We start from the raw sequence: 26,972 nt of genomic DNA on the forward strand, positions 1-26,972 counted from the left end.
CATTTTTCAATTTTCTTCAGTGAAAATAACATCCATACGTGACCATCCCAACTAAAACTGTGTTTTATATCGCCCCTCCCATAGCTGCCAAATTAATCATAACATTACTTTTATGTATGATTCAGCCCTGCTCTGATTTAATTCCTTTCTTTAAAAAAAGTTGCATTAAGGCTTTTCAGCACCCTACTTAGGAAAGCTCAGTGTTTCATTTAGCAAAATAAGTCGATTTTCAAAGTCACATTGTCTGTCTACACAAAGCACCAATTCTGTCTGATGCCAACAGATGCATTATAGCGGGTTATTAATTAAAGTATAGGTTTAGTATGCTTCTCACGTTGCGGGCATTGCAATTTTAACCTAAGAGCAAATTTTGAATTAGATTTAGTTTTCAGGTATCTGATTTGCATTGACTGCAGAACTTTTGCTTGTCATAAGCAAATACCTGGACTATGCCAGAATGAATCAGTTAATGAGGACACGTTGCTGCAGGAGAGATCAAGACATCTCATGGTGTTAAACATGAACTTTAACAATACTGTCAATACTGTCAATACTGCCAAACATAAAAACTGTTGCAGCTGAATGTCATTTAGCAGCCTCGGTTTCAGCATCCTTGGATTGTGCATGCTGGCTCACTGTCTGGGCCTCCATGGAACAGAAAGAGCCATCATTTACGTTGTTAGTAGCACCTCTTGCTGCTATGACCGGCCAAAATGTCTGCTAAGAAAATAATCATTTTTAAAGGCCCTGCATACCCACCTGGGGGTCCTAAATCCCTCTGGCTGAACAGACCTCCACTATGATGGACCTATGCTGAAATAACACATCAAATGACATGTACTCATACGCATCATAAGAAGGTGAGTTGACCTAGTGTAACAGGTGTAACATAACTAACAAAGGAATCTAGGAGATCTGCCATTCAAGAATATGTTGTGCACACCAGGACATCTGATTAGAGCATGAATGGTCTTCACCACAGGAGAGGCCATGACAGATTCTCATGGTGACTGGGGCATTTAAATGCTTGGCAGATAATGGAATAATGTGTTAAAAAAAAGAGGATCTGCTCAGGTGTATGGTGACTTTTTCCTACATGTTTAGAACATAGGAAACATGTTTACATGTATTAAAACTCCAAAATTGTAAAAATATTACAAATCAGATCTAGGTTCAACATAAATACAGTGAAAGTACCTGATGTCTCAGTCCACACAGCCTACATTCAGATTCTGAGCCTTAAAATAAACTGTCAGGACTTTTGTTAATTTGTGATGTCACAACAAAGCAGTAACTGCCAGTCAGCCACGCCCCAAGCCCAGTGCACATGAACCCAACATTTCATATAAAACACTTGAGATTCAAATGTAGGACCATTAAGTGGTGTAGTCAAAAAGGATTCTTGCATTCTCTCACCTGCTTCCCTTAACTTTGGAGACACGCTTATGTTTCTTGCCTTCATCCACAACCAAAAAAACTTTCTCAGTGGCTATCAGCTGTGACTGACATTGTGGGTTTTGTGCACAACCTGAACCACATCACAATCCCTAATGTCAAATTCTGTCAAGTGAGGACATTTGGTATGGTGATGATTTACAGAGGTAAAATTAAGCAAAGTTGTATCTCTGCTTACTCTCAGTTGTCAACAGATTTGCTTTATGTATCCTGTTTTTAGGATATGTGGCATGTTTGCAGCTTAGCAAGTTTACAAACTGAAAGCTGATCGCAATGGGAGTACATAGCATTAGACGTATGCATTATAAGATCTCAGGAGAGAATTAAGCAAAGGCACTGCAGGTCTATATGGTTGGATTACAGTACCTCATTAGGGTTGATTGTAAAATTCTTTGTAAACACAGGCCACTTTCAGGACTGCCGGGCATCCAGGAACAGAGAGAGACGTGAAGGTAACCCCCACTTATAACGAAAGCACGTCAGCAAAAATCACGTTACATAACAGTTTGTCTCCAAGTTGAATTATTTCAAATCGATGTGTGCGCACGAACTTTGGCGCACATGACCGAGCAGGCCACATAGGGACCGCACTGGCAGAATGTGCAGGTGTCATCCCTCCTATTGGATTACTGTGGGAATTCCCTACGTCATTTTCTTTTTATGCATCTCTTTCACAAGACGCATAGACGAATCCAGAAATCGATCAATCATCCTCTTTGAGACGAGCAGAACGCGACACGCATCAGCCAACGTTGCAGATATTTAATGACATAATCCTCCGTTTGAGCACCATCATCATCACCATCATTATCACCACCGGTCCTGGCAGCCATGAACACCTATATCCACACGGTATCCCCGGTCCTGACCGCGCACTGAGTGGCAGAGCTTACCTTTGGCGCAGAGGTGCGGGATGGAGCCAAGCGGTGCACTAGCGATGGCAGCGCCGCCGCCAGCACCTGCTCAGAGGCTTCTGCGCGGGGATATCACGGCTTAGCTCGTTATCCCTGCAGTCCAAATGAGGCGAGACGGGCGGGGTGCCGTGCTAGCCACCCCCCCCCCCTCCCTCTCCCTCTCAGATCCCGAGCCAGGGCAGCTTTGGGCTCGGAGGCACGTATTGAGATGGCATCCCTCTGAAAAGCTGCGGCGCTGCAGAGACACCACGGCCCTCCTTGGCAGCAGACTCCAGAGGTGTGCGCATCAAGTACGGACACCACCTCCCTGCAACTTGTCCGCACGGGGGTGGGGGGAGCTGCTGCTGCTGCTACCGCCGATGTAGGCTTCAGGCATGCATCGCATCCTTATACACCCCCCCCCCCCCCTTTCTGCATCGCAATGTGCTGCAGTCAGTCCCGACGTCCTCCCACCCGTCCCGGCTGATGCACAAAACCTGACTGGGCAGAGCATGCAACCGCTGTCAGGCTAAAAGGAACAAACCCTTCTTGCCGGAGGATTGCGTAATGTTTGCTTACTTGCAGTGGAGTGACTCTCCTTGCTGAGGGGGAGGGATTTACTCAAATGGATTGTAGATCCTGAGATGTGGATTTCTGTCGATAACATATATACATGCTGCATATTAATGTGGGAAAATGCCAGAGTGGGCAGTGACTCAGGACTCGACCCGCAGAAAAACTGAGAAATGGCACAGGATGCGATCAACCTGTAGCTGCAAGTGCGTTTACTTTGGGCTGGACTTGAGTGTCATTTTGAATCATATATATCTGTATGTTCTAGCTGTATGTATGTGTGTGTGTGTGTGTGTGTATACATATATATACACACACACATATATATATATATATAAACCTGCATTAATTCATTAATACATTATATTAATACATTAATTTGACTTTTGCAGATTAAGATTTTATACAGAAAACACATCATCAATGTGACATATTCTGATATTAGCGCCACAACTGTAAAGGAGAATTTTGCTTTTAGGTGTTGTTAAACATAGATGGGGTGATGTAATATAACTCTGAACGGATCCGTTGTGTTACATCACCCCATCTTTTTAAATAACCATAATTTTGATCAACTTTTTGTTGAACATAAAATATGGTTATTTAAAATCAATGGCTGTTCCTGAGTAAAGGCACTGTCATAGATCAACATGTACTCAGGAGTGCTGTGCTCTCACACCTTGTACTGCCGCAGGCTGCGGGCTCAGTTGCGTGTTGGCAGGTACATGGAGCTCCCTGGTGGTCGGTCGGTGGAGGGGCAGCAGCCCTGAGATTCATTCAAACAGCCTGAGCTCACGATGAGGACCGCAGCGATCATCACAGCCGCAGCTAAGTAATCCAACCTCAGGGATCAGCTGATCCAAGTCTACGGACGGCAGCGTTTGGGAGTAGGTGGAGGAAACTGGTTACAGTGAAGAAGGTGAAACCGTTCAGTTTTCCTCCGGTCCTGCCTACATCAGCTTTTATGAAATTTAACCCCTCCTGCTACTGTTTTTGACCACCAGGGGGAAGAAAAACCCGGAGGTAGGTCATTAGCAATGAGCTAACGTGGCTAATGAAATACCTGGTAATGCTAACGATGTGCTAGCCCCACTAACTGACATTATTGGGTGTCTTTTTTTTTTTTTTACCTTTTAGTTGTGGTGTGGTTTGTCGTGTTTCCAAGTGGTCAAGTTTGAACTTAACTTGAGCTGATTGGCTGAGTTCGTTTATGCTGCGGCAGGGGCTCCATTACTTTTGAATTTTAATTATTAATTCATTATCTTTTACTGCTTATCCGTTTCCGGGTCACGGGGGTCGCTGGAGCCAATCCCCAGCTCACACTGGAGGGGTCCCCAGTCCATCACAGGGCCAACACACAGAGGCAGACAGAGACCAACAACCACTCACACTCAGACCTACAGACAATTTAGAGTCACCAGTTAACCCAAATATGATGTGGGAGGAAACCCACACAGACACAGGGAGAACATGCAAACTTCACACAGAAAGGCTGCAGGCTGGGGAGTCTAACCCTCTTTTTGCTGTGAGCTCATACCACTATGGAGTTCTGCTAATTAGAATTAAATCACCGTTAATACTGAGAGCATATTGAGAAAAAATGTATTTAATTATACCCCACCTACCAAACCCCAAAGGCTGTTTGCTTCTAAGGTCCCACATTTTACAGTTCTTGTGTTTTAATATCTAAAGGAGCATATCTTTCTGGTGTACGGGCTAAATCCCATCCATTATGTGTCTCTCTTCTAATGGGCTGACTGGTTTCTGATTGACACTAAGACAAACCAACCACAGATCATAGACTGTAGCCTCACTGCTGAAGTCTGTTGAAAAGAGAACAGATAGACTAAGCCACAGTGGGCCAGAGAAAATTAACATTAGCCTGCGATATCTAATATTAAGTTTTTTAGCAAGGCTGTCTAATATTCAGTAATGCTGCAACATTTTACTAAGCATTTTTGTAATTTGCAGTTAAACAACAAAATGAATGTTAGATGGGCGATCTAGGTGGGTCACTCTTGGGGCATGCCTGACGGGGATGACGGTATAGTCATGACATTACAAAGTTACAAAAGACCTGACAGCTAATAAATTTGACAGTTCATGAATTAGGGTTTTTATGAATTTCTTGATGGATGGAGTGTTTTCATATTTACAGTATTTAATACATATAAAAAAAAACCCAAACAAATAAAACCCCAATTTTCTTGGTTTTATTGCAACAACAAGGGTGCCAAAAATTGCACAGTTTACCGATTTACAATGACATCAGATAAAAAATGCGAAAAATACAAAAAACACCAAAGCGATCAACTTTGATACAATGCCTAAACCTGAGGATTAAATACTCTTCCAGGTCAGACCCAGAAAATAGAAATTAAGATTTGATTAAAAGAACCATCACTTAGATGTGAATTTCCTTCACCTACAAGAGTAAATGTCAAAGGAATGACTAGTTCTTCACAATGTGGAACAGCGAGCTAGAGGTTACTCGTTTTAAAGTCACTCTAGGCAGAAGCAAAATGAGGGAAATATTGATATTATTACCAGATTCTAAAGCACTTACAGACAGCAGTTACATTTTGTATGATGTTTAATATTACCAGATAAACACTGAAAAAAAACAAAAAAAAAAACATTATTTGGTGAGATTAATTAGAGTGAGCACAAACGACCACCACTGTCTCACAGCCAAGATGATTGACACTAACATTTGTACTAACAGGTTGTGATAGGACCAGCTACGTTTCTTAATGTCAGAGTTAACTTTCCATGTGTCACACTGCGGTATTGCACTACATTTGCGCCTTGATGCACCAACATCAGAAAATGTTTATGATTTATTGGTTCATCACTATGTAACAATTGATTCTCAAAAGGAATTCATTTGTTTGTTCTAAACTAAACTTAGTCTTCACTTCTAATTTTATGGTTTATCAATCAAAAAAAGCTACTTAAGTTTTTGGAAAGTTGAGTGACACTTGTGATGCATTTCTCCTGGTGCCCATCAAATTAACTATTAAATATCACGGGAAACAGAAAACATGAACTCAAAAGGACAGACAATAATGGCACAATGACAAATGATTTGTTTTGAAAGGCATCTGGACTTTTGATGTTTCACTGGGATCGCTGGTTTCAATGCTGCATATCTGAATGTTAAACTGTTAAAAAAGTGGAAAAGATGGCAATATCACCCACTTTTAATGCAGTACCGTGACATGCATTAAAATGAAATAAATGTTTATTTACATTTAACTATCCCAATTATTTCTGACAAAAAGTCAACAGACATTTACAGACACATGCGAATAAAAACGCTTTGCTCATGAAATTTTGGGGTTCTAAAATATATAATAAAACCAACATGAGATTTGCCAATATTTTGGAAGCATTGTCATTTATTTAACTATACAATTTAACTTTTTTGTGTGCCCAGATGTTTTAATTGACATAACTGCCCTGCATATTTTATTAAAATCTTTGAAATCCATGTTTGATGTGCATTTCTAACAGCTGCTCTGAGATGAGAGACCATTGGTTAATGTGTTGGTTTCAAAATGGCAGTATTTAACTTGAGGTTTAATGAAACCGAGAGTTCGGATTCCCTGCGTTTATCCCAGTCTAACTTTAAAGCTTTCAACCCAACTCAATAACCCCGGAAATTTTTTTTAAGAAAGAACTGTTTTATTTTATGTTTCGTTTTTTGGTTGTTGTTGTTTGTTTTTGTTTTTTTCAAACCAGAGATTGTATTCAGTTTCACACAAAGCTCACTTTACACAGCTAATATCTCAAAAAATGTAAATTTGTGTGGAAAAATGCTAAAAGCATAGATTTGTAAGAAAGCCCATCTGAACATCTGAAGCGACATCACAGTGAACACCGATATTAATCACAATTCCATTTATATGAAACATAATCCTCATCTCTACTGGTTTGTTCTACAAAGTTTTGTATGCCTCCAATTTACAATGAGGAGGGTCAAAGCACTAAGACTGCACCAGAAAGACAAGTGCACAGAAATGCAATCACTTACACCACTGGCATGTACAAAGTCAAACACACATAAGTAAATATTCAGTGCAGATGCATTCACAGTGGGAGGAGCTGTGGTGTCTTTGCAGAACATGTGACATGATTGTTTACTAGCCCAGGGAGGGGAGGGGAGGGGGGGGGCAAGGAGGGTTAAGCTGGACTGGTCCCTAATTAATTTATCAAATGATTAAAAGGTCATGCAGAGCTCTAGTTTTACTAGTGTATGATAACAGTCAAGTAAAATTACATTCACTTTTTATTACTGAGCCAGTTCACTGATGTTGAGGAGTGACTGCTTTTAGACCAGCTGGCAGGTACATTACAGATGCACTGCTGCAAACACAAGAGAACAGGAAGGCACAGCAGCCGCTTCACTGGCATGGAGAGTGTGAGCAACAGCAAGAGGATGTAGCAATAAGCCAGAACATTAAGACACAGTTTTAAGAGAGGTGTATAAGTTAACAAAACAGCAAAACCTAATGTTTTAGCATCATTTGCTACAGTTTCCCAAAGGAAATCTTCAGATATCACAACATGTATTGGCTGTACGACTAATTTCTAATGTCTTAAAATAATAAGTTATTATTATTTTTTTTTTTTTTTATATTGGAATCGGTTTGAATATGAGACATAGTGTCCAATTAAACTGTAATAATAAGAAGAGTGCTATAGTTATCTGGCTTAAGAAGTAATTGGCAATAAAAACTGTATTGAGAAAAAAAAAAAAAATGTTCAGGCTAAATGCCATAACAACACACCACACCCTCCACGACACAGAAAGAGTTTTCATTGCAAAAATCTACATAATGGATAGCGATCTGTAGTGACAGAACATCTGGTTCATTCCATTTAAACCCAAACAGTCCATGAGATCAAACATGATGTCCTCTGCTTAGCACACATTGTCCTGCTCTGTCAACAAACAATGAACTAATCCTGAAGAAAAGTGTGTTTCTCAAAGCCTGATATATCTTATTCCCCTGCACTGGCTGACATGGTCCGTCGATCGATCGATCGATCTATCTATCTATCTATCTATCTATCTATCTATCTATCTATCTATCTATCTATCTATCTATCCACACACACACACACACAGAGTCTCTTCTCTCTCTCTGCTATTAATATTCATTAGAGCACCAAATGAAGATGCATTTTCTAGTGAAAAATGGTTTCAAGCTAATGCAAATATCCTGTTAACAGAAAATTTACAGAAAAAAATTTGCATCAAACAGGATGCTCACCAAAAATTTGTGCTAATCCAATAAATTTAGCAGAGCCAGGGTTTATTTTGTCCCTCTTCTTGAAACGTGTAGATAAATGTTCAATATATTCTATCAATTACTCAGATGACTGGATCTTGGCATCAAAGAATTAGACATTTTCATAGTGTTAAGGTCCAGCTGAGTCCAGGTTATGATCTGGATCTATATTGTGGTTTGGGGATGAGAACCACAGACTATTTGGTCTTTTTCAGATTTTTGTTGACAGAAAAAACAAAACAAGCAAACAAACACCACAGAACAACTCCAACTCCTCCAACCCTTTGTCTTCTTCATGACTTAAAAATGTTAACTTGCTGCAAGCTGCAAAATATCCACGTTGTTGTACATGAACTAAAGACATTTAATTGGTCACATCTCTTAACATTACGACTTCTTTCACTGTGTGTGGTTGACATCTGAGCAGCAGGTTTGTCATTGGTTTTAAAAGACAGAAATGGTGGAGTCCTCACTGTACACATGAAGCAGACTTGCTTACGTTCCCGAGCACTGTAACATCACAAAGGCAAACAAACTGCACTTCTGATGGATTTAAAAATATTATTCATATGAATTTAACTGTAACTTTGGCCAGGCTCACTTAAGACCCACTTACAACAACATATACCTTCTTCTGCATTATGCTGACCAAGTTATGAGCGTTGTTATGATTGTAGGCGACTGTGTCTGTGGTTAAGGCACAGTGGAGGCATAAAAATTTGCTAATGAGACAGGTCAGCATACAAAAATTGGACAGGCATCAACTTTCAGTGTACAGACTCCGCAACATCTGAACGAGTTACGTTTCAAACTGCCGTTTGCATCCTGAATTGTTTGTAAGTTTTTCATTTGTAACAGAGCACGTCCTAGCACTAACACAAGTACAAAGATGCTGAGGGACGAAGGCTACAGTGTTGAGCTAATGGCCGGCTGGAGGAGCGTTCCGAACACAATTTTTACAGCTCTGTCTGTTTCTTTGTTTTTTCCCCTCTCTGAATGATTGTAAAAGAATGTTTGTAAGTAGAATAATGACTGTAACCAGATTTAACTTGCTGTTATATATATTTGGCACATAGAGACAGACTGGAGTAGGCAGGAAGATCACAGCAAGTCCTCTGAAGTACCACCAAATTTTTCATATTATTGAAAAACATCCATTCCCACTGGACACTTTAAATGCTAACACTTTAGCCTCTTTTGAATTAATTAGATATTGGGCAATAAGCCACTGCCATCTGCTTATTTTTGTGTGACAGATGACAACTCTTGCTGTCCTGACAACACCAACATGCACAGCAGCCAGTTAGCATGTAATAAGTGTTTGTAAGGTTGACCATGCTAAGAGAAAAGAGCAAACATGTTTGAAGATGAGAATATTTCTGTGACAGAGGAACTAAGAGCAGCAAAAAAAAAAAGAATGAGTATGACAGTATAGTCATTGCACTGATGATATTAGTGGTGGTGCAGAGTGCAGGTGAACATAGTTTTCATGAGTTAAAGCTTTTACAGGTGCACAGCACCAATGTAGCTCATTTCTATTTAGCAGGAAAAAGCGTGAATATCATTTCTGCTCATGAGACTGATTGGTGCTTTTTAACGGTTGCTGTTACATACAGTCAGGTGATGAGAGTGAATCATTGTAATAAAAAACAAATAAATTTGCCACCCCAAAACTGGAGACCACCTAATGATAGCTCACACCAGCATCACCATTCTGATCCATGAGCACTTCGTTGTCAACTACATTATTACAGGAGTGCTCAGCAGTTTTTATGTGAATGCAAGAGTATCCAGTGGTCTTTGCTGCTCATCAGACTGTGGTAGAAGATGTCAGTAGATGACAATCTCTTAAGTAAATGTGTCCTCAGTGCATCCTATTTTTTTTTCACACCTGAGAACCAGCTCTCAACCTGATATCAGTTGTAGGTGTGGGTGCCAAAACTACATCATCAGATGAATACTCTTCTCTCATGGGTCCGATCAGACCCACTGCCAAACTCATCCTTCTGTTTAATCTCAAATACACACCTGTAATGCTTCAGGACACTATCTTGCAGGAAGTGACGCTAAATACATACTGACAGATATTACATATACAGGCAGACATATCAGACAGGTAGTCAGTCACCTGCCAAATTACTTAAACCACCTTTATTAATTTGCCTCCAGCAGCTGCTTGCCACGATGACACACAACACAAGCTGTGCTGTTGTGGCTGTCAATGGATACTGCGTATTTCAGCCTGTACACCTTTCTCTAAATTAGCCCCACCACTCTCTCCTAGAGAACATGGAGCAGCTCATAAATCATCCGAGTAATGTTAATTACTGGAAAAGTAAGAGTCACATTGGAACCTGCACACTCTTCCAGTGTAAATCTTCATTATGCTGCAGTCGTCATATATCGAAAAATTTGTCTGATGGAATAGTACAGTGACAGTTGACAGTTACAAAAAACGAAGTCGTTGCTAAGCAGCAAGGCAGTGTGAGAGATGACAGCAAAGTGACCACAGTGAGCAATGCCACTCCAGACATACAACAAAAACAAACATTTTTGCAGTAACACCCTGTTGAGAATCTCTAGTATCAGTAGCTTCACTGGTTGTGGAGTTCTTGCTCCTTGAAGGCAGAGCTATAGATATACAAAGTAAGGCAAACTTGGTTTCAGGTCAACCCAACAGAGTCATATTTGCACCAAATGTTCCAAGGCATTTACATGCTCTCATTTAAAAATGTAGTGTAACTGCCGTAGAGCTTCTAGTGCCAACATTGAGCAGGCAGTTCCCCAAGCTATGTATGTCTATGGCTCTGCTCCACGGAAGTTTTTGAGGACATAAATCAGGCTGAACCCACTGCAGTGAGTCAGACTGGAACTTAGAGCAAGGCTTTTCATGGCAGAGATGAAGGTACCGTCAGAGTAGACAACACAGGACCAGGGGGATGAGTGTCGCCAGCACGAAGTAGGTGACTCTGTAGAGGTGAAGTGGAGAGAAGATCACCATTGTGATGGCCAAGGGCAGAGGGAGGCAGGAAGTCAGAGGCAGGAGTTTGCTGAGAGAGAGGAAGAAACATTCCTCAGTTACAGGACTACAAAGCTCATAAGGAATCATAATAATTGTTGGTGATGATGTGATCCTACCTGTTGCAGAGCTTTAAAGTGTTGCCATTAATAAGCAGCATGTACACAGTTATTAGAGGCACAATGTGTGGCCAGCAAGGGTCAGGATCCAGCTGGGTGGAGTATCTAAAGAGGATCAGATTCTAGGTTAAACAGAGTTCCTCATGTTGGAAGGCACGTCTACATTATTTTGGACATTTGTTTGACTTTTTTTCCTATGTATTGATCATTTTGAAACAGAATAACAACAGAGAAATTCTGATGTGGTTTATATAAAATAAATACTGATTGATAATAACTGGGGACAGTGATGTGGCCCTTAGATAATATCTGCCATATGCAACGTTCTCAAAATAAAGTTGAATTTTTCATAATATCATAATAATGTACACATTTAACTTAGCTTTCTTTCCCCTTCTTCTGAGTCTGACCCTCTGCATTCTGATTAATCATGATGCATCACATACACACATTGTTTGGTCTGTGTGTGTGTGTGTGTGTGTGTGTGTGTGGGTTCCAGGGCAAATTAAATCTTTATGTTGTTCACTGAGATCAGAATCTATTGAGACAAACCCTGACTGCATAATCACTCTGAAACCTAAGACAATAATTATTACATATTATATAAAAAAATCTCAAGGTCCAATTATGCACTATCCATGCAGGATCGTGGGGGACTGGAGTTGGTAACAGCTGACATTGGGCAAAGGTGGGGCTTACCCTGCACAGCTCAACGTCACAGGTCTGACATACAGTGACAAACAGCCATTTACACTGACACTCAGGTGTCTATGGGTAATTTATATTGATCACTTAACCTAAATGTGCTGGGCTTCGGACTGTGAGAGGAATCTGGAAGCTGAAGGAACCCAAGAGGGCACAGAGTGAACATGGAGGTCCTGATTGGCATCAGTGATCCGGGCAAATCAGGTATTAAAAAATAAGCTGCTGTGGCTGTGATGCCTTCGTATTGTGCATGTAATAAGTAGCACTTATACATACATATGATGGAAACACAGCCTTGCTCAGAGGCACTTAAGTACTACAGATCCTTTTAATGTCCTTAATATACTCATGATGTGTTCATGTCCTGTTAACACTTTACCTTAGGTTGCGGATCCAGTGGATAAGTGAGGGTGTGCTGACCATGACAGGCAGTGTGAAGAGTGCTGATAGACAGAGGTGGAGCTGAAGGTCGTCCTTCACCTGCTGTAGAGCACACTCAGACAGCAGGGGGGTGCCATTACATTCTTTAGGCCTGTCCAAGCATTCAACTTCCACTGTGCCATTCACAGCTTCACTGTGCCTCTGTGGTGCCTGGAAAGAGGTTGGAGGAGTTGAAAGGTCTCCAAAACTTACTTCAACTAGTATAAATAAGTTCCACTAATCATCCATAACATTATGACCACTGACAGAAGTGAGTAATGTAGAGTGTATCTGGTTCTCATGGGAGCTGTGAGCAGCTGAAGTTGATGTTGAAGCAGAAAAATGGAGTGTGAAGTGTGAGGATGAAAAGGACTCTGACAAGGACCAAACTATGATGTGTAGATAACAGAGTCAACGCATGCCCAACTCCGCCACTCCGTGGGATGTTCCCGTTCCGCAGAGGGCAGGACCTACCTAAACCACAGATGATGGTTGTTCGGACTCAACTGGACCATATATTCTGAGCTGACAGATGCTCTGGACAGTGCTGAAACCTTAGATCGTGCACTCGATGTGGATGTTAGTTTTAAGCGTATCACCTAGTTTTTTTTTTGTGTGTTTTTTCTTGACGTTTTATGGTGTGACAGTGGTGGGGTTTAGACTGTGTTGGAGAGAATACATTGTTTAAATGAAATATTTCTTACCAGATTCAGCATGTGACTTAGAGACCTTTCTGTCATCTGTAGCCTCAGCACCTGACCATACAATGTAAAAAACAAAAAACAAAACGTTGGGCAGATATCACTAGAATTGACAATATTTGGTGAGTAAATAGTCCATCCAGCCATCTTCTACAGCTTTGCGGTTTCTGTGTCGTGGGGGGAGCCAATCCCACCCAACGTTCCAGGCGAGGGCAGGGCCCCCTAGACAGGTCGCCATTCCATCACAGGGCCAAAAAACAGAGACAAACAACCACTCATACATTCGGACCTACAGAAAATTTAGACATGCATGTCTTTGGATGGTGGGAGGAAGTACCCGGAGGAAACCCATAAACCCACACTTCACACATAAAGGCCCCAGGCTGGGAACCGAAACCATGAACTTCTTATTGTGGGGCGGGGACAAGGAGGAGTGAGTATTTGGTTCAAGCTGATTATATTATTTATGCTTCTCCGTAAAGTCACTGATTAAGGACTTCTCTAAACACTCACCCTATAGAGGTGGAGCAGGAAGGCAGCAAAGATTGACAGTGCTCCACAAGACGTTCCACCTATAACAGTCAGACAGAGGATGATGATGAGCTGGGTCCTCAGTTGCAAGGTGCCACAATCTCTTGACACAGAAGGTCTGGAGGTGAAAAGGCAAAAGTCAGAGAAGATAATTAATAGAGTAATAGAGCATCCAAACACATACCTCAGTTTAAATGGCCACTATACCTGTGTAGTGGAGCTAATATTAATGAGATCCCTTGCATAATGAGACAGAGCACTGTGCTTCCCCAGTACGCCACAGCTGCCCCTAACATATAAAGCAGGGGGGACAGGAGGTGGGGCCATTCTTCAACTGGCAGCACACCCTCATGAAATGTTGTATCAGGGAATGTTGGAGGGAGGGTATCCATAAGAGGGAGGCAAAGAATGGACCACACCTCTTGAAACCAACTGCAGCTGAGGGAAGGACAGTAGGATTAGATGGACTGTTCAAGTTCACACACATAACATCCCTCTAGAAGGGTTACACTTGATTTCACTGTGGCATACCTGAGTAAAATGTGAAGACTATAAACAGGCAGGCTGACTTTATGAGGCTGCAGGCCTCTGCCCACCACCTGACTCATGGCAACAGCTCGCCTTGAGTGCAGAATGGAGGACAGCTGCCCCCCACAGGCCAGCAGGAGTGTTACAGCTGTGTACACTGGCACCGTAGGGCCACAGAATCTCAGTATCTGTCGGGCGAGAGAAAGGGGATCAGATCTAGGTTTAACATTTTCAAAATGTCTTACTGACTTTGTACAGTTATCAAACAAACCAAAGAAAGTACCTGTCCAAGCACCCTGGGTAATGAGGTCCTTATTGACACCTGGACCAAGGGGGGGGACACATACGCTGCTTTATGTGTTCTACATTCTTGACAAAAACAATGCTTAAACAATATGTTGACATAATATGTGACAAGACTGAATACCAAAGCAATACCTTGTATTGGCAGTTGGGAGCAGTGTGAAGCTGAAGGATGACAGCTGAGGTGTTGTCTGGGCGACTTGTGTGGAGCATCCCTGAGATCTCAGTGACTGAGGGCACACTGGCAGAGTCCAACATATCATGACACAAACAGAATGAGCGCAGATTAGTCTCAACACAGTCACTAATGGAAGACCGGGTATGCCTCATGAGTAAAAAAAATTATTAATTAATTAGAAATACATAAATAAATAAAATTAATAAATGCTTCAGAATAAAAATCGATTTTCAAATTAAATTTATCTATGAACTGGTTGGAGAGCTAACTGGTTATCGCAGCCATAGCCATCAGTGCCGTACCTGGAGAGGATAAAATAAGAAGCCAAATGCCAAAGAAAATCTATTAATTAATGGGAAAAGTAAACACAGCTGGAAAAAAAGGAAACGGAAATTCAAGAGGGAATCCAGAAATGTATTCTAACCTGACTGTGGTTAAAGTGTCCTCTCTGTACCAAGGTACCATTATTCTGTAAACACTGGACAGTCTATCTATGGAGAGAAATTCCTGAATTATATCACATCAGCATGAAAGTGGGACTGATGGTGTCCAAAAAAAGCGTCCAAAAAACTAACAACAAACAAACAAAAAAAAAAAACAACTTACCTTTATGGACTTTGCAATGGCTTGCAATACTGATTCTAAATGCCTGATAGACCTAAAGGTACAGAAGTGTTAAACTGTCATGACACATGATACACAATGAAGGATACTGACTCAATACAGCAATTAATAAACCAGTAGAAGCTACCTGGTGAAAGTGCTGCAGCTCAATGTTGTGAAGAAGTCCAGAAGAGTTCACCGTAACATCGCTGACAGTAAAACCTGCAAAACCAACAGTTAGAGAAGGGATGTGTCTCTTTAGTTAATCAGGATCAATGATAAGACAACTCACCGAAGGACAGGACATGTGGTGCTGGGACAGACAGAGTCTGAAATTCTTTTCTCTGCCACTCACACTCCACCATGAACTGTGGGACAAACAAACTTGACTTTATTCACATTTGTATAAAGCAATGACAGTGATGATTCAAGCTGTAGGCAACTTCTGTTCTTAATTATTTACTATTATTTATTTTAGTCAAAGTTTTTGTTGCTGGTTGCTGCTGGTTATGGGGTAGGTCGAGCTTCTGTGTTTTTTTCTGTGAAGAATGTTGATTTGAGCATTTGATGATCTGATGCTATGCTCTTCTCACTGCTTAAAGATCTTTAATTAACAATTAATCTTAAGAATTAAGATCTTTTATCATCTTCAGCTTGTTCAGATGCTGCTGCTGGGGTTCTCACTAAAATTAAGAAAAGGAAGCATATCCAGTATATACCATATACCAGTTTCCAGGTATTTACACTGTCTTCAGATCAGATACAGAAGTCAACTCCAGTTTTAGTCATTGTGTAGTCATATGTGAAATGTTAATGTATATGAATCTAACAAGCTTGGAAGATCTGTAAGAGCAGGTCAGTTAGTGGTGCCTGAAGTTAAATGTAAATGTTTAATGTTTTTCTTGCTCTATTTAGTTTTTATCTGTTTTATGCTTTCTACCTTTCAATTTATTCTGTTGTGCACACTGAACGGTCGCCAAATGCTAATGTACTTAATAAAGATTGTTAAGTAAGATCTGTGTAGTGAACACTACCTGCTTGACATCATCTGCCGACGCAAGTATGGTAACATGCTAATGTTAGTATTTAGCTTGCTCCACTATCATCTGAATTGATGTGGAAAAAAAAAATATTGTGACTATCTTGCCTGAGCAATGATTTTAGTGAGATTGGGTTCTTGCCTTTACATTTCCACTGATCGAAAAATATATGAAAAATGGTGTTTGAGAACATGCTTCCTTGTGCCTGGAGAATGTGAATTGTGGAATGGAGCGCCACAGTACTTCTTTAATATACTCTGCCGTGACACATTTGACTTGTTATACTGGGTCATTTTGGCATGATAATTACAGTCTGATTAACCATTCATCCCGAGTCTCAAGCACGCCTGTAGACTTAAGTTTCCTTTCCACCTGCCATAAAAGAAAGAAAAGGATCACATTGTCCATCCAAACAGTAGTGGCTTCTCATTTTGTCTACAGTACCTGTCGGTTATTCAGGTTGGAAGCTGAAACAACCAGATGAGTCACGGAAGACAAGTCACTAAGACTCAGAATCAGGACCTGAGAAGGGTGACAGGCAGTTAGAAGCAACCAATAGCAGCTCAGATGGGACTGAGCAGTGTCTGTACAGCATCAGTTACCTTGTATGGAGGAAGAAGCTCAGTTCCCATAGACAAGTCTACGGCATGCACACTGAAAGAATCATAAATGACACACAATAGAAAGACATACATCATCGGACAACAATTTCACATTCTCAGGGATAATGGCAGAGAAAACATTTCTCTGAACACTGAAACATAGGTGGTGGGTGGAGAAAGATAACCTGCACTCATACTCTTACCATTGGGAACCATTCTTGTGCATGCAGCCATACACCCAGCTGTTCATCTCCTGTCGAGCGACAACATCATGAGTGAATTTTTTTTTATTTCACAGCTGGCTTTGATGATAGTTAGTACAACAGAAAAAACTCAACATGTTCCAGTACACAGGACCAATCACTTGTTTGTGCTCGCACCTGAATGTTTTCTTTTAGAAATTTGAGTTCCAGAACATGATGAATCTTGTTTCAGTTAATGTGTGAACTGCCATTTTATTTTCTGTGTTTTCATTTATTCGTGTACTATAGTATATGAATATGGTTATAGGGAAATAATATATTTATTCATATAATCTTGTATAGGAACATATAAATTTGTGCTGCAGATTTAATTTTAAATCAGTTTTTTTGAATGTGTGAAACAGTGTGACAACAAAATTGGAAACATGTCAACTGGATAGATGTCTTAATGTACAAACATTGATAGGGGAACAATTAGAATATCATCAAAAAGTTTATTTCACTATGCAATTCAAAAAGTGAAACTCATTTCTTCAATAGATTCATTATGCACAGATCTGTGACCCGGAAACGGAAAAAGCGGAAGAAGATGGATGGATGGATGCATAGATTATGAACAGATTGATATATTTAAAATGCTGATTTCTTTTCACTTTGATTATTATACCTTACAGCTAATGAAAACCCCAAATTCAGTATGTCTTACAATATTATCTAAGAGAAATGTAAAAAAATATTTTAACATAGAAATGTTATTAGCACTGCTGAGGTGGTTACAGCAGCCTTGTTGGGTTTGGTCTCTCACATCTTTCGCTTCACAATACCCCATATTTTCTCAATGGGGTTCAGGTCAGGCCAGTTTGTTGGTCAATCAAGCACAAGGATACCATGGTCCTTAAACCAGGTATTGGTACTTTTGGTAGTGTGGCCAGGTGACAAGTCTTGTTCGAAAATGAAATCAGCATCTCCATAAAGCTGGTCAGCAGTCGGAAGCATTAAGTGCTCTTCAACTTCCTGGTAGACTGCTGCGCTGGACCTTGTATGTGATGAAACACAGTAGACCAATACCGGCAGGTGAAAGAGGTCCCCAAACTCCCACTGACTGTGGAAACTTTCCACTGGTGCTCAGGCAACTTGGATTCTGCGCCTCTTCGTTTTTCCTCCAGACTCTGGGAGCTTCATCTCCAAATGAAATTCAAAATTGACTTTCATATGAAAAGAGGACTTCAAACCACTTACCACCTCAGGTAAGATGCGTTTGATGTTGCCTCTAGTTCCACAGTTGCTCAAAATAAGGAATGGGACAGTTGTAGACTATGTCCTTGATATGTCTGCATGTTGTGGCTCTTGATGCACTGAATCCAGCTGCAGACCACTCCTTGTTAATCTCTATCTCATTCTTGAATGTGCTTTGTTTCAAAATCCTCTCAAAGCTGGGGTTATGTCTGTTGCTTGTGCACCTTTTTCTATCACAATTTTTTCTTCAATTTAACATTCCATTAATCTGTTTTGACAAAGCACTCTGAAGAGCCAGTTTCTTTAGCAATGACCTTTCATGACCTGGTGCAGGGAATCAATGATCGACTTCTTGACAACTGTCAAGTCAGCATTCTTCCCCACGATTGTGCATCTTACTGAACAGGACTGACAGACCATTTCAGGGGTTTTCAGTTAATTAGCTTTTTAGAGTCTGACACTAGTAGTCTCCAAAATTTAACATTTTCACAATTTTTTGAAATATTGAATTTTGGGTTTTCATTAGTTATAAGTTATAATCATCAAAATTGAATGAAATAAAGTAATACTTGACATACAGATTCAACATTGTGTGTTGTGCTTTTTAATGATATTCCAATTTATTGAGATGCACCTGTATACAGGCAATATCATCAAGCTGTGACACTTATGTCGCAGCTTCATAATTGCATTGAATGCAGACTGGGTTGAGATTTGATATGCATGTGTGTGTCTTTATGTTTTGTGGGATGTAGTTGTCTATATTGGAGATTAGTTTATACAAGCTTTAGAGTTTTTGTGGGTTAGGAAAACTTTATAATCTCTATTGTAGTAGTTTAGTAGTTTAGTTTAGTTTAGTAGTTGGGGACTGCGTATTACACTGAACTGATAAAATTTCCATTTCTGCACGTAGGTCTATTCTCACTAATCTATGAAGAGCATTTGAAAACATATTATTGAAAATGTTGAAACATGTTTTCACTGGGTTGTTATGGGTTAAGTGAGTATTTTCTGAAGCCACTGAAGCCACAAGTGTCTGAAACCAGTTTAGTGAGACTTACAATAAGATGACAACATTGTCATGCTGAGAACTCACCAGGTTGTTGCTGCGGCAGTAGAAATGGCTGTAGGCTTTCCTGCGACTTGACAGGGCAAACAGGAAATATTTGACTTGTCCTTCCTGGAGACAGAGAGCAGTAGGGCTTTGTATTAACTCATCAAACAAGTGTAACAAGTCAAGCAATTTCGCTGAGCATGATTGTGTGTTTATCTGCATGATAACAAGATGAGCATACATCAGTTACGAGGACAGGGTAAAATAATGCTTCTAAAAAAAATGAATAAGGTGGAAAATCTCCAGTGTAATTGCCAATTATTGCAGTGACATTTGGGTTTCTTTGACATGGGGTTGTTTAAGGGAACTGCTGTAGATTCAGACCACCTGCCAGTTTGGGAAAAGCAGCAGGAGCTGACTGATAAGCTGTTGTGATAGGATGATGAAGTATTGAACTATAGTATTACTACCCACAAACTCAACTACAGAGTGCACGCGAGTACTCCACAAAGCTTGAGTCATACAGAGCTAAGCACAAGTGCACTTCTGTCTGAGAAAAGAGTAGTTTACACACCGTAGTTGCAAAGGTATGTATACTGAGATGGAGCCATGGAAATTTTTACATTATGTGCGCCTACATTTATATTTGCTTGTTTATGGTCATATTTTGAATGGTTTCACCAAAGACTACAAGTAAAAGTGTATGTGGACTCTGGGCTCGAACAGTGAAGACAATGCGTAAGACATTTAAACCTTTATTCTATCTAATGACCATCATGGGGCAACGCCACTGGCCGTAAAAACAAGTCAGATTGTACTGAAGTGTGTGTGAAAATTCCTATTTCTAACTTGATTCATCATCTCAGTAAATGTATTCCTAATGAGTTTATGATGTCAGTTTCTAGTTTCAAGTCCTCTTTAAGTCCTTTTAAAAATTTGGTCCCATTTAGAGGAAAATAGACCCCTAAAGGGTATACATTCAGACAATGGCTAATTTGAGATTGACCACCCAATCAGGTTAGAGTACGGTGGAGGTCAAATCAACCCCTCACTCCATTTTCTCCTTCAAATATGGTTTCAAAAAACCAAGATGGAGATTTCGAAATGACAAACAGGAGGTTTAAAAAGGAGCAGTTCACAAATCAAAAGGATATGTCATAGTGCATGTAGATTGTTAGCTTGCACAATCTTTAAATTAAATAACTATTGTTTCTTTCACCTGCATTTAAGGAGTTTAATTATGAGTTTTGGTGCAATGTTGATACCTTTGGTGTGCTATAAGCCAAGCGCAATGTGTTAACTTCACTCCAAGCTTCAGGAAAATCTAGCAAAACACAGAAAGAGGGAAGGATGAGAACAATATGTTCAGTAGTTTCACTCGGTCATAATTAATAAAGTTAATGTAAACTCCAAATGACCATTCACAGGAGCAAAATGCAGTAATTAGATAACTGCATGTCACTATTACAGAATTTTGTTGATGAGGAGCTTATCTCTGACCTAAGATGGAGATAGAGGTGTCTTGAGTTTCTCCCAACATCCTCACAGGATGTCTGATGAAGTGATGATTCAGCACAGCCATTTTCTTCTCTGGGTTTTCTGTGAACTGATCAAAACCCACTGATAAAACCCACATAAGTGCTTTGCAGTCAGCATTTTTTTGGAGATGATGGAGATTTTGTGGTGGGTGTACAACTCTCACAGGCATCTACACAATAACCTGTGTTCTACCACAACATCTGCTGTAATTTCTAGAATTTTCCACAGAAAGATTCATTTTGAAGAATATTCATTAACATGTGCTTATGCTGACCTGTCTGGTTTCAGGGTTGATGAGGTCAAAGAAAGCCCTGACAGTCGCAAGAACAAGCTCTTTGCACCTGAAAAACAAAGGCACGCTCAAAAATCGGAATAAGATCTAAACATGATTCAGGACACATGCAATCTGTCAGATCATGTCTTTTACCAAACAATGGAGAGGTGGTCAGTGGACACCCACATCCTGGGAACTGCAGTGGCCTTGATGAAGAGAAGAAAGCATTGAAAGGAGACGATTACCTACATCAATCATAATATGTTTTAATTATCAGGAACCAATTAATCAGAGGAACATTGAGTATTTTCTGCAATTGCATCCACCAAAAAAAAAGAAATATATATATATATATATATATATATCTCCAAAGATTTGTGGGTGGCATAATTGTTCAATCAGCGCTACTTCACCAATGCTTACCACCAGCGACAACTTATTTGGGTCCCCTGAAGGACATGGGAGGGATGTTAGGCCAGAACGGACCTGGTAGTCACGGTAACCACCCCCAACAGACAAGACTGTGATGTTTCTGAATTTGTTTGCTTGATTCACCCACTTATGTCTCACTGCAGAGTAGAAATCTAGAGATGAAAGGGACAAGTAGAGAAAAAGGCAGAAAAAAAATTCAAACACTTCAGTTCAGTATCTGCATCTACAAATGAGTCTTTATGGGAATAATTAATCAGAGTTGTTCCTACCCAGCAGGTATGGGTCCAGGGCCAGTACTGGAGCCAAGTGAGGAGAGGCTTGGGTAATGATGAGACCCACTAGGTTGGTGTTGAAGCGGGGCAACGTGAACAGTGCCCGAGCCACCACTCCTCCCATGGAGTGGCCTACAAGCACCACACTTTGAGGAGGGTTCTTCAGATGCTGGGGCAGCCGAGACAGAGAATTACACCGTTAAACTTCTAACCTGCCACACTTAATGGGGAAGCTGTGGCTATTCACTTAAAGGTAGGAAGTTTGATCTCAGGCTCCTCCACCTTGATATGGTGGAATAAGCATGAGGCCAAAACCAGAGACTAACAAAAGAATTAGAATTCTTACCATATTAACAAGGCTAAACACTATTTTACCAGAGCAGGACCTTTAAATTACTTTGTACGTATTTTTGACCAGTACATCTGTTGTAAGAGTTTAAATAATCAGACCTCATCAGACTTCTGTAACTTCTTTTAACTCTAGGTGACGGTTGACCACTTAACACTGCTAACTAGTATTTATCCCAATATAAGCCATCATTAGCAGTGCTCACTGCTTCATATGTTAATGGACTATGGATTATATGACATCTTGCATCTAACTGTGCATATGTAGTAAGTTTCTTATGTTGGAATTTAGAAATTTTAGCTTGTGTGCAGGTCAGAGGGATTAACCACATGCCTAAAATGAAAATGTAGAAGGTGACAAGATGTGGTATTTTTGATGTACCCGTGCTCCACACAGTGAAATATGACGACACCAGCAAAGTCCATGATCTGGTGTAACCTTGCCAGACAAGTGGGTGATATTTGAAGCCTGACCTTGTACAGCCTCAGGATAGCCTTGATGCTCTCGTGCAGAAAGTGTGTCTGTCGGCGCAAACTGCCACCATAAAGGGCCACCAGCTCCTCGTTGAAGTCCACAGTGAACACGTTGAAGTGGAGACCTCCCTCCATGTTTTCTGCCTTCCTCAGAGCCACAGAGCCCAGGGAGCGAGCTTCATGGAGAGAAGACATGAGATGGTGTCACATGATAAGATTATGTTGAGAAACTGAGTGAATTCATTGAGATGGGGACTAATCTCCACCATATACATACACAGCTTATACAATGGTGCTATAATTAATCCACAGCTCAAGTGATTTTTTTAAATATATTTTGAATTATTTATTAAGTTCATTAGGGCAGCTGCACATGACCGGAAGCCAAAATTCTGTGAAAGAGGTTCATTAAATTTATACAGGCTTCACCATTTCCTGCAGAACCCTGAAACATTCCAGCAACTCTCAGACATGATCTGATGCCGGTGTTTCATCAAGGTGAAGCTCTTCATCAACCACAAGTACACTGTTGTGATGTGAAACACGATGGTGAGGTCAGAAAGCATCATAATCATAATCTTTAATCATAACGCTTTGCATATTTGTCTTTACATGAAAAACAGTGTGAATGTTCTCCTCCTACATACACATGAAGGGAAGAGCAGGGGGCAGAGACAATCTCAATATGCTTTGCTTCTCAAAGAGAGTGTAGCCTAGTTATTATGCAGAGAAAACCTTATTTAATTTGTATAGTACTTGTATAAACATTGATAATCCTGATCTGCAGTGGGGCCAGATGGAAAGCCTCTGAACCACAGACATGGTTATGGACAGGGCTCGCGTCACTCCCCATGACTATGAAGGCTCACTAGGCTCAGTGAGTTGACTGTTATGTTTCAGCATGATGATTCTCCCTGCCACACAGGAACGATGTTCAGGAATGATCTGAGAAACAACAACCAGTTCATATGTGTCATGAGCTAGACCAACAAGTCTGATCCATGGAGGATCCACCTCACAACTTCCAAGGACTGTTAATGTTTTGGTCCAGATATCACAGTTCACCTTCAGAGGTCTAGAAGACTCCAGACCTCCAGGGTCAAGACTGTTTTGGAGGCAAAATAAGGACCTTCACAATATCAAGCAGGTGACCATAATCTTATGGCTGATTGGTGTATATAGGATTATTTTTAAAACACTGAGTGCTTTCCTCAATCAGCTGGACTGTTTTAATCAAACATGACATAATCAGGAGAACAGAGTATATTTGGGGGGACTATTTTCAGCCATGGATTGATAAGTATTTGCAGGCTCAAGACAGCATGTTTGGGGCTGACTGACTAAAAATACACTACATGTGCATCTTGTGTGATAATGAATATTGGACAACAATATTAAAGCTCTGATTCACAGAGGAATGAGACACATCAGACAGGACTTGTTTGTCAGTCTGTGACCTGTGGGCTCAGATTGGGATTAATGTGTTTGTAACACGATGTTAACAAATATTTAATAACCGTTCAAGCATTGTGAACGTGCAAAATAAAACTTCAGGATGTTTGTTCATGTGCTTAAAAAAACAAACCCAAAATGAGTAAAGTCACATCAGTCGTGATGTTGAACAAAGCTTCTGACAGATAGAAAGCAGAGGACATGTCAAACTCAAACTTCCCATTTTATGTGATGAGCAAACAAAACCCACCTGGGTCATGAGAGAGTACTGTATGTGCCCTCATCCATCTTGAAATGGTAAAATGGTACTCTACCTGAACAGAACCATCCTCTTAAAACACTAAAAACCTGTGTTCAAAACTGAAGGGAAACAAGGTCTGCTTGGCTGGATGGAGACTAGCAAAAAGCGTGCCGCCACCTCAATGTCCTCAAACAACCCGAAACCAGTGAAATGTGTCCCCTCCTTGCTGTACGGTGGTGTAATAACTTCCACCCACTTTCTCATGTCTGCAGATTTAAACGCAAGCACTGAAATCTGTCAAGCGATATCAGACAGACAGAACCATCAACTCTGGGCACTTACCTTGTTTATAACTGCCAGCATTTCCAGGTAGGAAGAGCACAGGGGCTCCAGTGAGTTTGAGCGCTCGGGTCTCTTGAGCGTACAGACCTTCTCCATACAGGTAGAGCCCATATGCTGGGTACAGCCTGGCAACACGGCGAGGCAGAGCCACACGCTGTGAACCGCACACACAAGGAGATTAGCAGAGGAGACAGTATCTTTACATACAGTCAATTAACATTATGTCATTCTTCACTAAAAAGCTACTAAGAATCTACAGGTGTACATGTACTCTACAGCTGGGGGACAACACCTTCCTCCAACCTCACCTGATTGACTCTTGAAGGAAGAGGGAGACTGTCTGTGAGGTCTGACCACACCAAAACCTGTTCATTTCCTGGTACAGCTGACTATTCATCTGCACAAAGAATGTTGGGCAGTGATTGGTCTACTGTACAGCTCTAGGACCACATCAGTGGCTGGGAAACATTAATTAGACCACAAATTATCCTTTTATCAATTGATATCAATTGGCGATCAAAAAATGATTGTGATGGCCATTTTTCAGAAATTTTGTCAAATGGAGTTACACACCATACTGATTAATGCTTATTGTAACTATGCTGGGATATATTGTGTTTGCTATATGGAATTTCAGTTGGAATGAACATCTTGAATGATGATCATTTTCACTAACTGAAGAGGATGTGGTCTTTGCTGGTTGTTGGACGACACATCTGGAGAATAGCACATCTGGACAAACGTAGCAGCTCCTGTGATATGGATAGTGCATTATCCATTTTGCCATTTTTGAACTCTGATATTAAAATCTGACAAACTTTTTCATTGATTGCAACTTTGTCTTTGTCTATTAGTCACAGCAAAGCATAGCAGAAACCTAGTCAAACAAGACCTTCCATTATCAAAACAGGTAACTGCATAGCATTATTGCTTTCAGGTAGTATTATTTCTCTAGAAAACAAGAAAGAATAGCATATCAGAGACTTGCACAATTTATAATTGTATCATAATTGTACATGATTGCACTGTGTGTTCGCTCCTGTGCAAGTATGTAGTTATTGATGTATCATAGTTTTTTTTTGCTACAAGGTGCTCTGGTCTGGTTTTCATCACAAGCTCTAATGGTGAGCCTAACGTCATTAAACACATAAACAAGGGTGACGGCTATTTTTGGAGGAATATGCTCATTTTTCCCTCCTTTTCTTGTTCCCTAAACAGAGGGCACAGAGGCGTGCACGGAGCTGTGCTCCACACATGAGCACAAAGGAGGAGGGCCAAAAATGTGCTATTACTAAAAGTAGCTTGCAGACACACGTCTCTGCGTCGTTAAGTTGATCTGCTAAGAATATTCGGGGGTCGGGGGTCAGGGTTTCATTTCGTCTTTTATAACCTGGCTAATTCTGGCTAATCTCCTCCCGCAACACAGGTGTAAACAGAGCCCAATGAGGGTGGACGACATATCGGGAAATGCCTTTAGATCTGTACATCGTGATAATTAACGTTACACTTTGGGTTGAACTTAATGAAACGAGCCCTTTAGCCAGAGTTTTTCTAACCTTTTAAAGCCATAACTACAGTGTCAAAGAAGCTAATGTTGTATATTTCCTGCACCACAACGAGGCTGGCAGTCCACTCACCCGGTACTCCGGGTATTCAAACATGTAGGTCATACTGCATCTGTTCTCCTCAAAGCCAGTCAGCATCTCTCTCAGGCCAACTGCCAGAAGCCCCAGGGCGAACGCGTAAAAGGCCACGGCGGCGAGTTTCATGGTTGTGGTCCGAGTCCGGCCGCTCGACATCACAGGTGCTCACCCTCCATGTTCCAGCCGAGGGGCTGAGCCTCTGCCGGGGAAAACCGCACGCACTGCGACCGGCCGACGACCAAGCCGGAAGTACACACCAGGCTACGAATGCTGATTGGCAAGTGGCTCGGCCAATGGAATGCGAGGGCTGAGGGACTGGACCAATGGGAGGGCAAAGATGTGGTTGCACGTTATTTGGGGGCGTTCTCTAAAAATTAAAGATGTGACACAAAAATAAGTTGTGTTGATAGCCATTTGAGGACATTGTGCTGGCCAACATCTGTCACTTCATCCCCGTTTCATGACCGAGAGTTCAGAAAGCAGCTCATTCCACGC

At 40.8% G+C, this 26,972-nt stretch overlaps 2 protein-coding genes across 5 annotated transcripts in view; both read right to left on the reverse strand.

The window, feature by feature from the left end:
* The window catches only part of hecw2a (HECT, C2 and WW domain containing E3 ubiquitin protein ligase 2a), a 42,185-nt gene extending 39,433 nt beyond the window's left edge, over positions 1-2,752 (reverse strand). For both annotated transcript variants that reach the window (XM_029530850.1, XM_029530851.1), the window contains exon 1: positions 2,349-2,752. The gene's annotated coding sequence lies outside the window, so the exon portion shown is untranslated. The remainder of the gene's footprint in view (positions 1-2,348) is intronic.
* Positions 2,753-5,118: 2,366 nt separating this feature from the next.
* On the reverse strand, positions 5,119-26,717 carry pgap1 (post-GPI attachment to proteins inositol deacylase 1). Of its 3 annotated transcripts, XM_029530485.1 has the most exons (28): positions 26,472-26,544; positions 25,511-25,586; positions 25,143-25,231; positions 24,835-24,988; positions 22,800-22,975; positions 21,975-22,146; positions 21,697-21,857; positions 21,427-21,479; positions 21,274-21,340; positions 20,961-21,066; positions 20,726-20,784; positions 19,503-19,586; positions 17,171-17,220; positions 16,968-17,019; positions 16,810-16,887; positions 15,618-15,693; positions 15,474-15,547; positions 15,329-15,380; positions 15,147-15,213; positions 14,680-14,785; positions 14,525-14,563; positions 14,245-14,429; positions 13,921-14,151; positions 13,696-13,831; positions 13,186-13,236; positions 12,441-12,652; positions 11,357-11,461; positions 5,119-11,268 (listed from the first exon to the last, which is right to left on the reverse strand). In XM_029530485.1, the coding sequence occupies exons 5-28, from the start codon at positions 22,932-22,934 to the stop codon at positions 11,130-11,132; spliced, it is 2,490 nt and encodes an 829-aa protein (XP_029386345.1). In that variant the 5' UTR covers positions 22,935-22,975; positions 24,835-24,988; positions 25,143-25,231; positions 25,511-25,586; positions 26,472-26,544; the 3' UTR covers positions 5,119-11,129. The 3 variants fall into 3 exon arrangements, with proteins under 3 accessions (XP_029386345.1, XP_029386344.1, XP_029386343.1); XM_029530484.1 differs by lacking the exon at positions 25,511-25,586 and having other exon boundaries at positions 26,472-26,598; XM_029530483.1 differs by lacking the exons at positions 25,143-25,231; positions 25,511-25,586 and having other exon boundaries at positions 26,472-26,717.
* Positions 26,718-26,972: the final 255 nt, after the last annotated feature.

The sequence above is a fragment of the Echeneis naucrates genome, chromosome 21 (genome assembly GCF_900963305.1).
Source record: "Echeneis naucrates chromosome 21, fEcheNa1.1, whole genome shotgun sequence".
In the NCBI taxonomy this organism is placed as follows: domain Eukaryota; kingdom Metazoa; phylum Chordata; class Actinopteri; order Carangiformes; family Echeneidae; genus Echeneis; species Echeneis naucrates.

Excerpts from the sequence above, each read along its gene's own strand:
- pgap1 (XM_029530483.1), bottom strand. The coding sequence starts at position 26,633 with ATGTCGAGCGGCCGGACTCGGACCACAACCATGAAACTCGCCGCCGTG. Across the intron at positions 21,341-21,426 it reads GACCACCTCTCCATTGTTTG|GTGCAAAGAGCTTGTTCTTG; the intron begins GTAAAAGACATG and ends TTTGTTTTTCAG. Across the intron at positions 17,020-17,170 it reads CACAAGAATGGTTCCCAATG|TGTGCATGCCGTAGACTTGT; the intron begins GTAAGAGTATGA and ends TGATTCTTTCAG.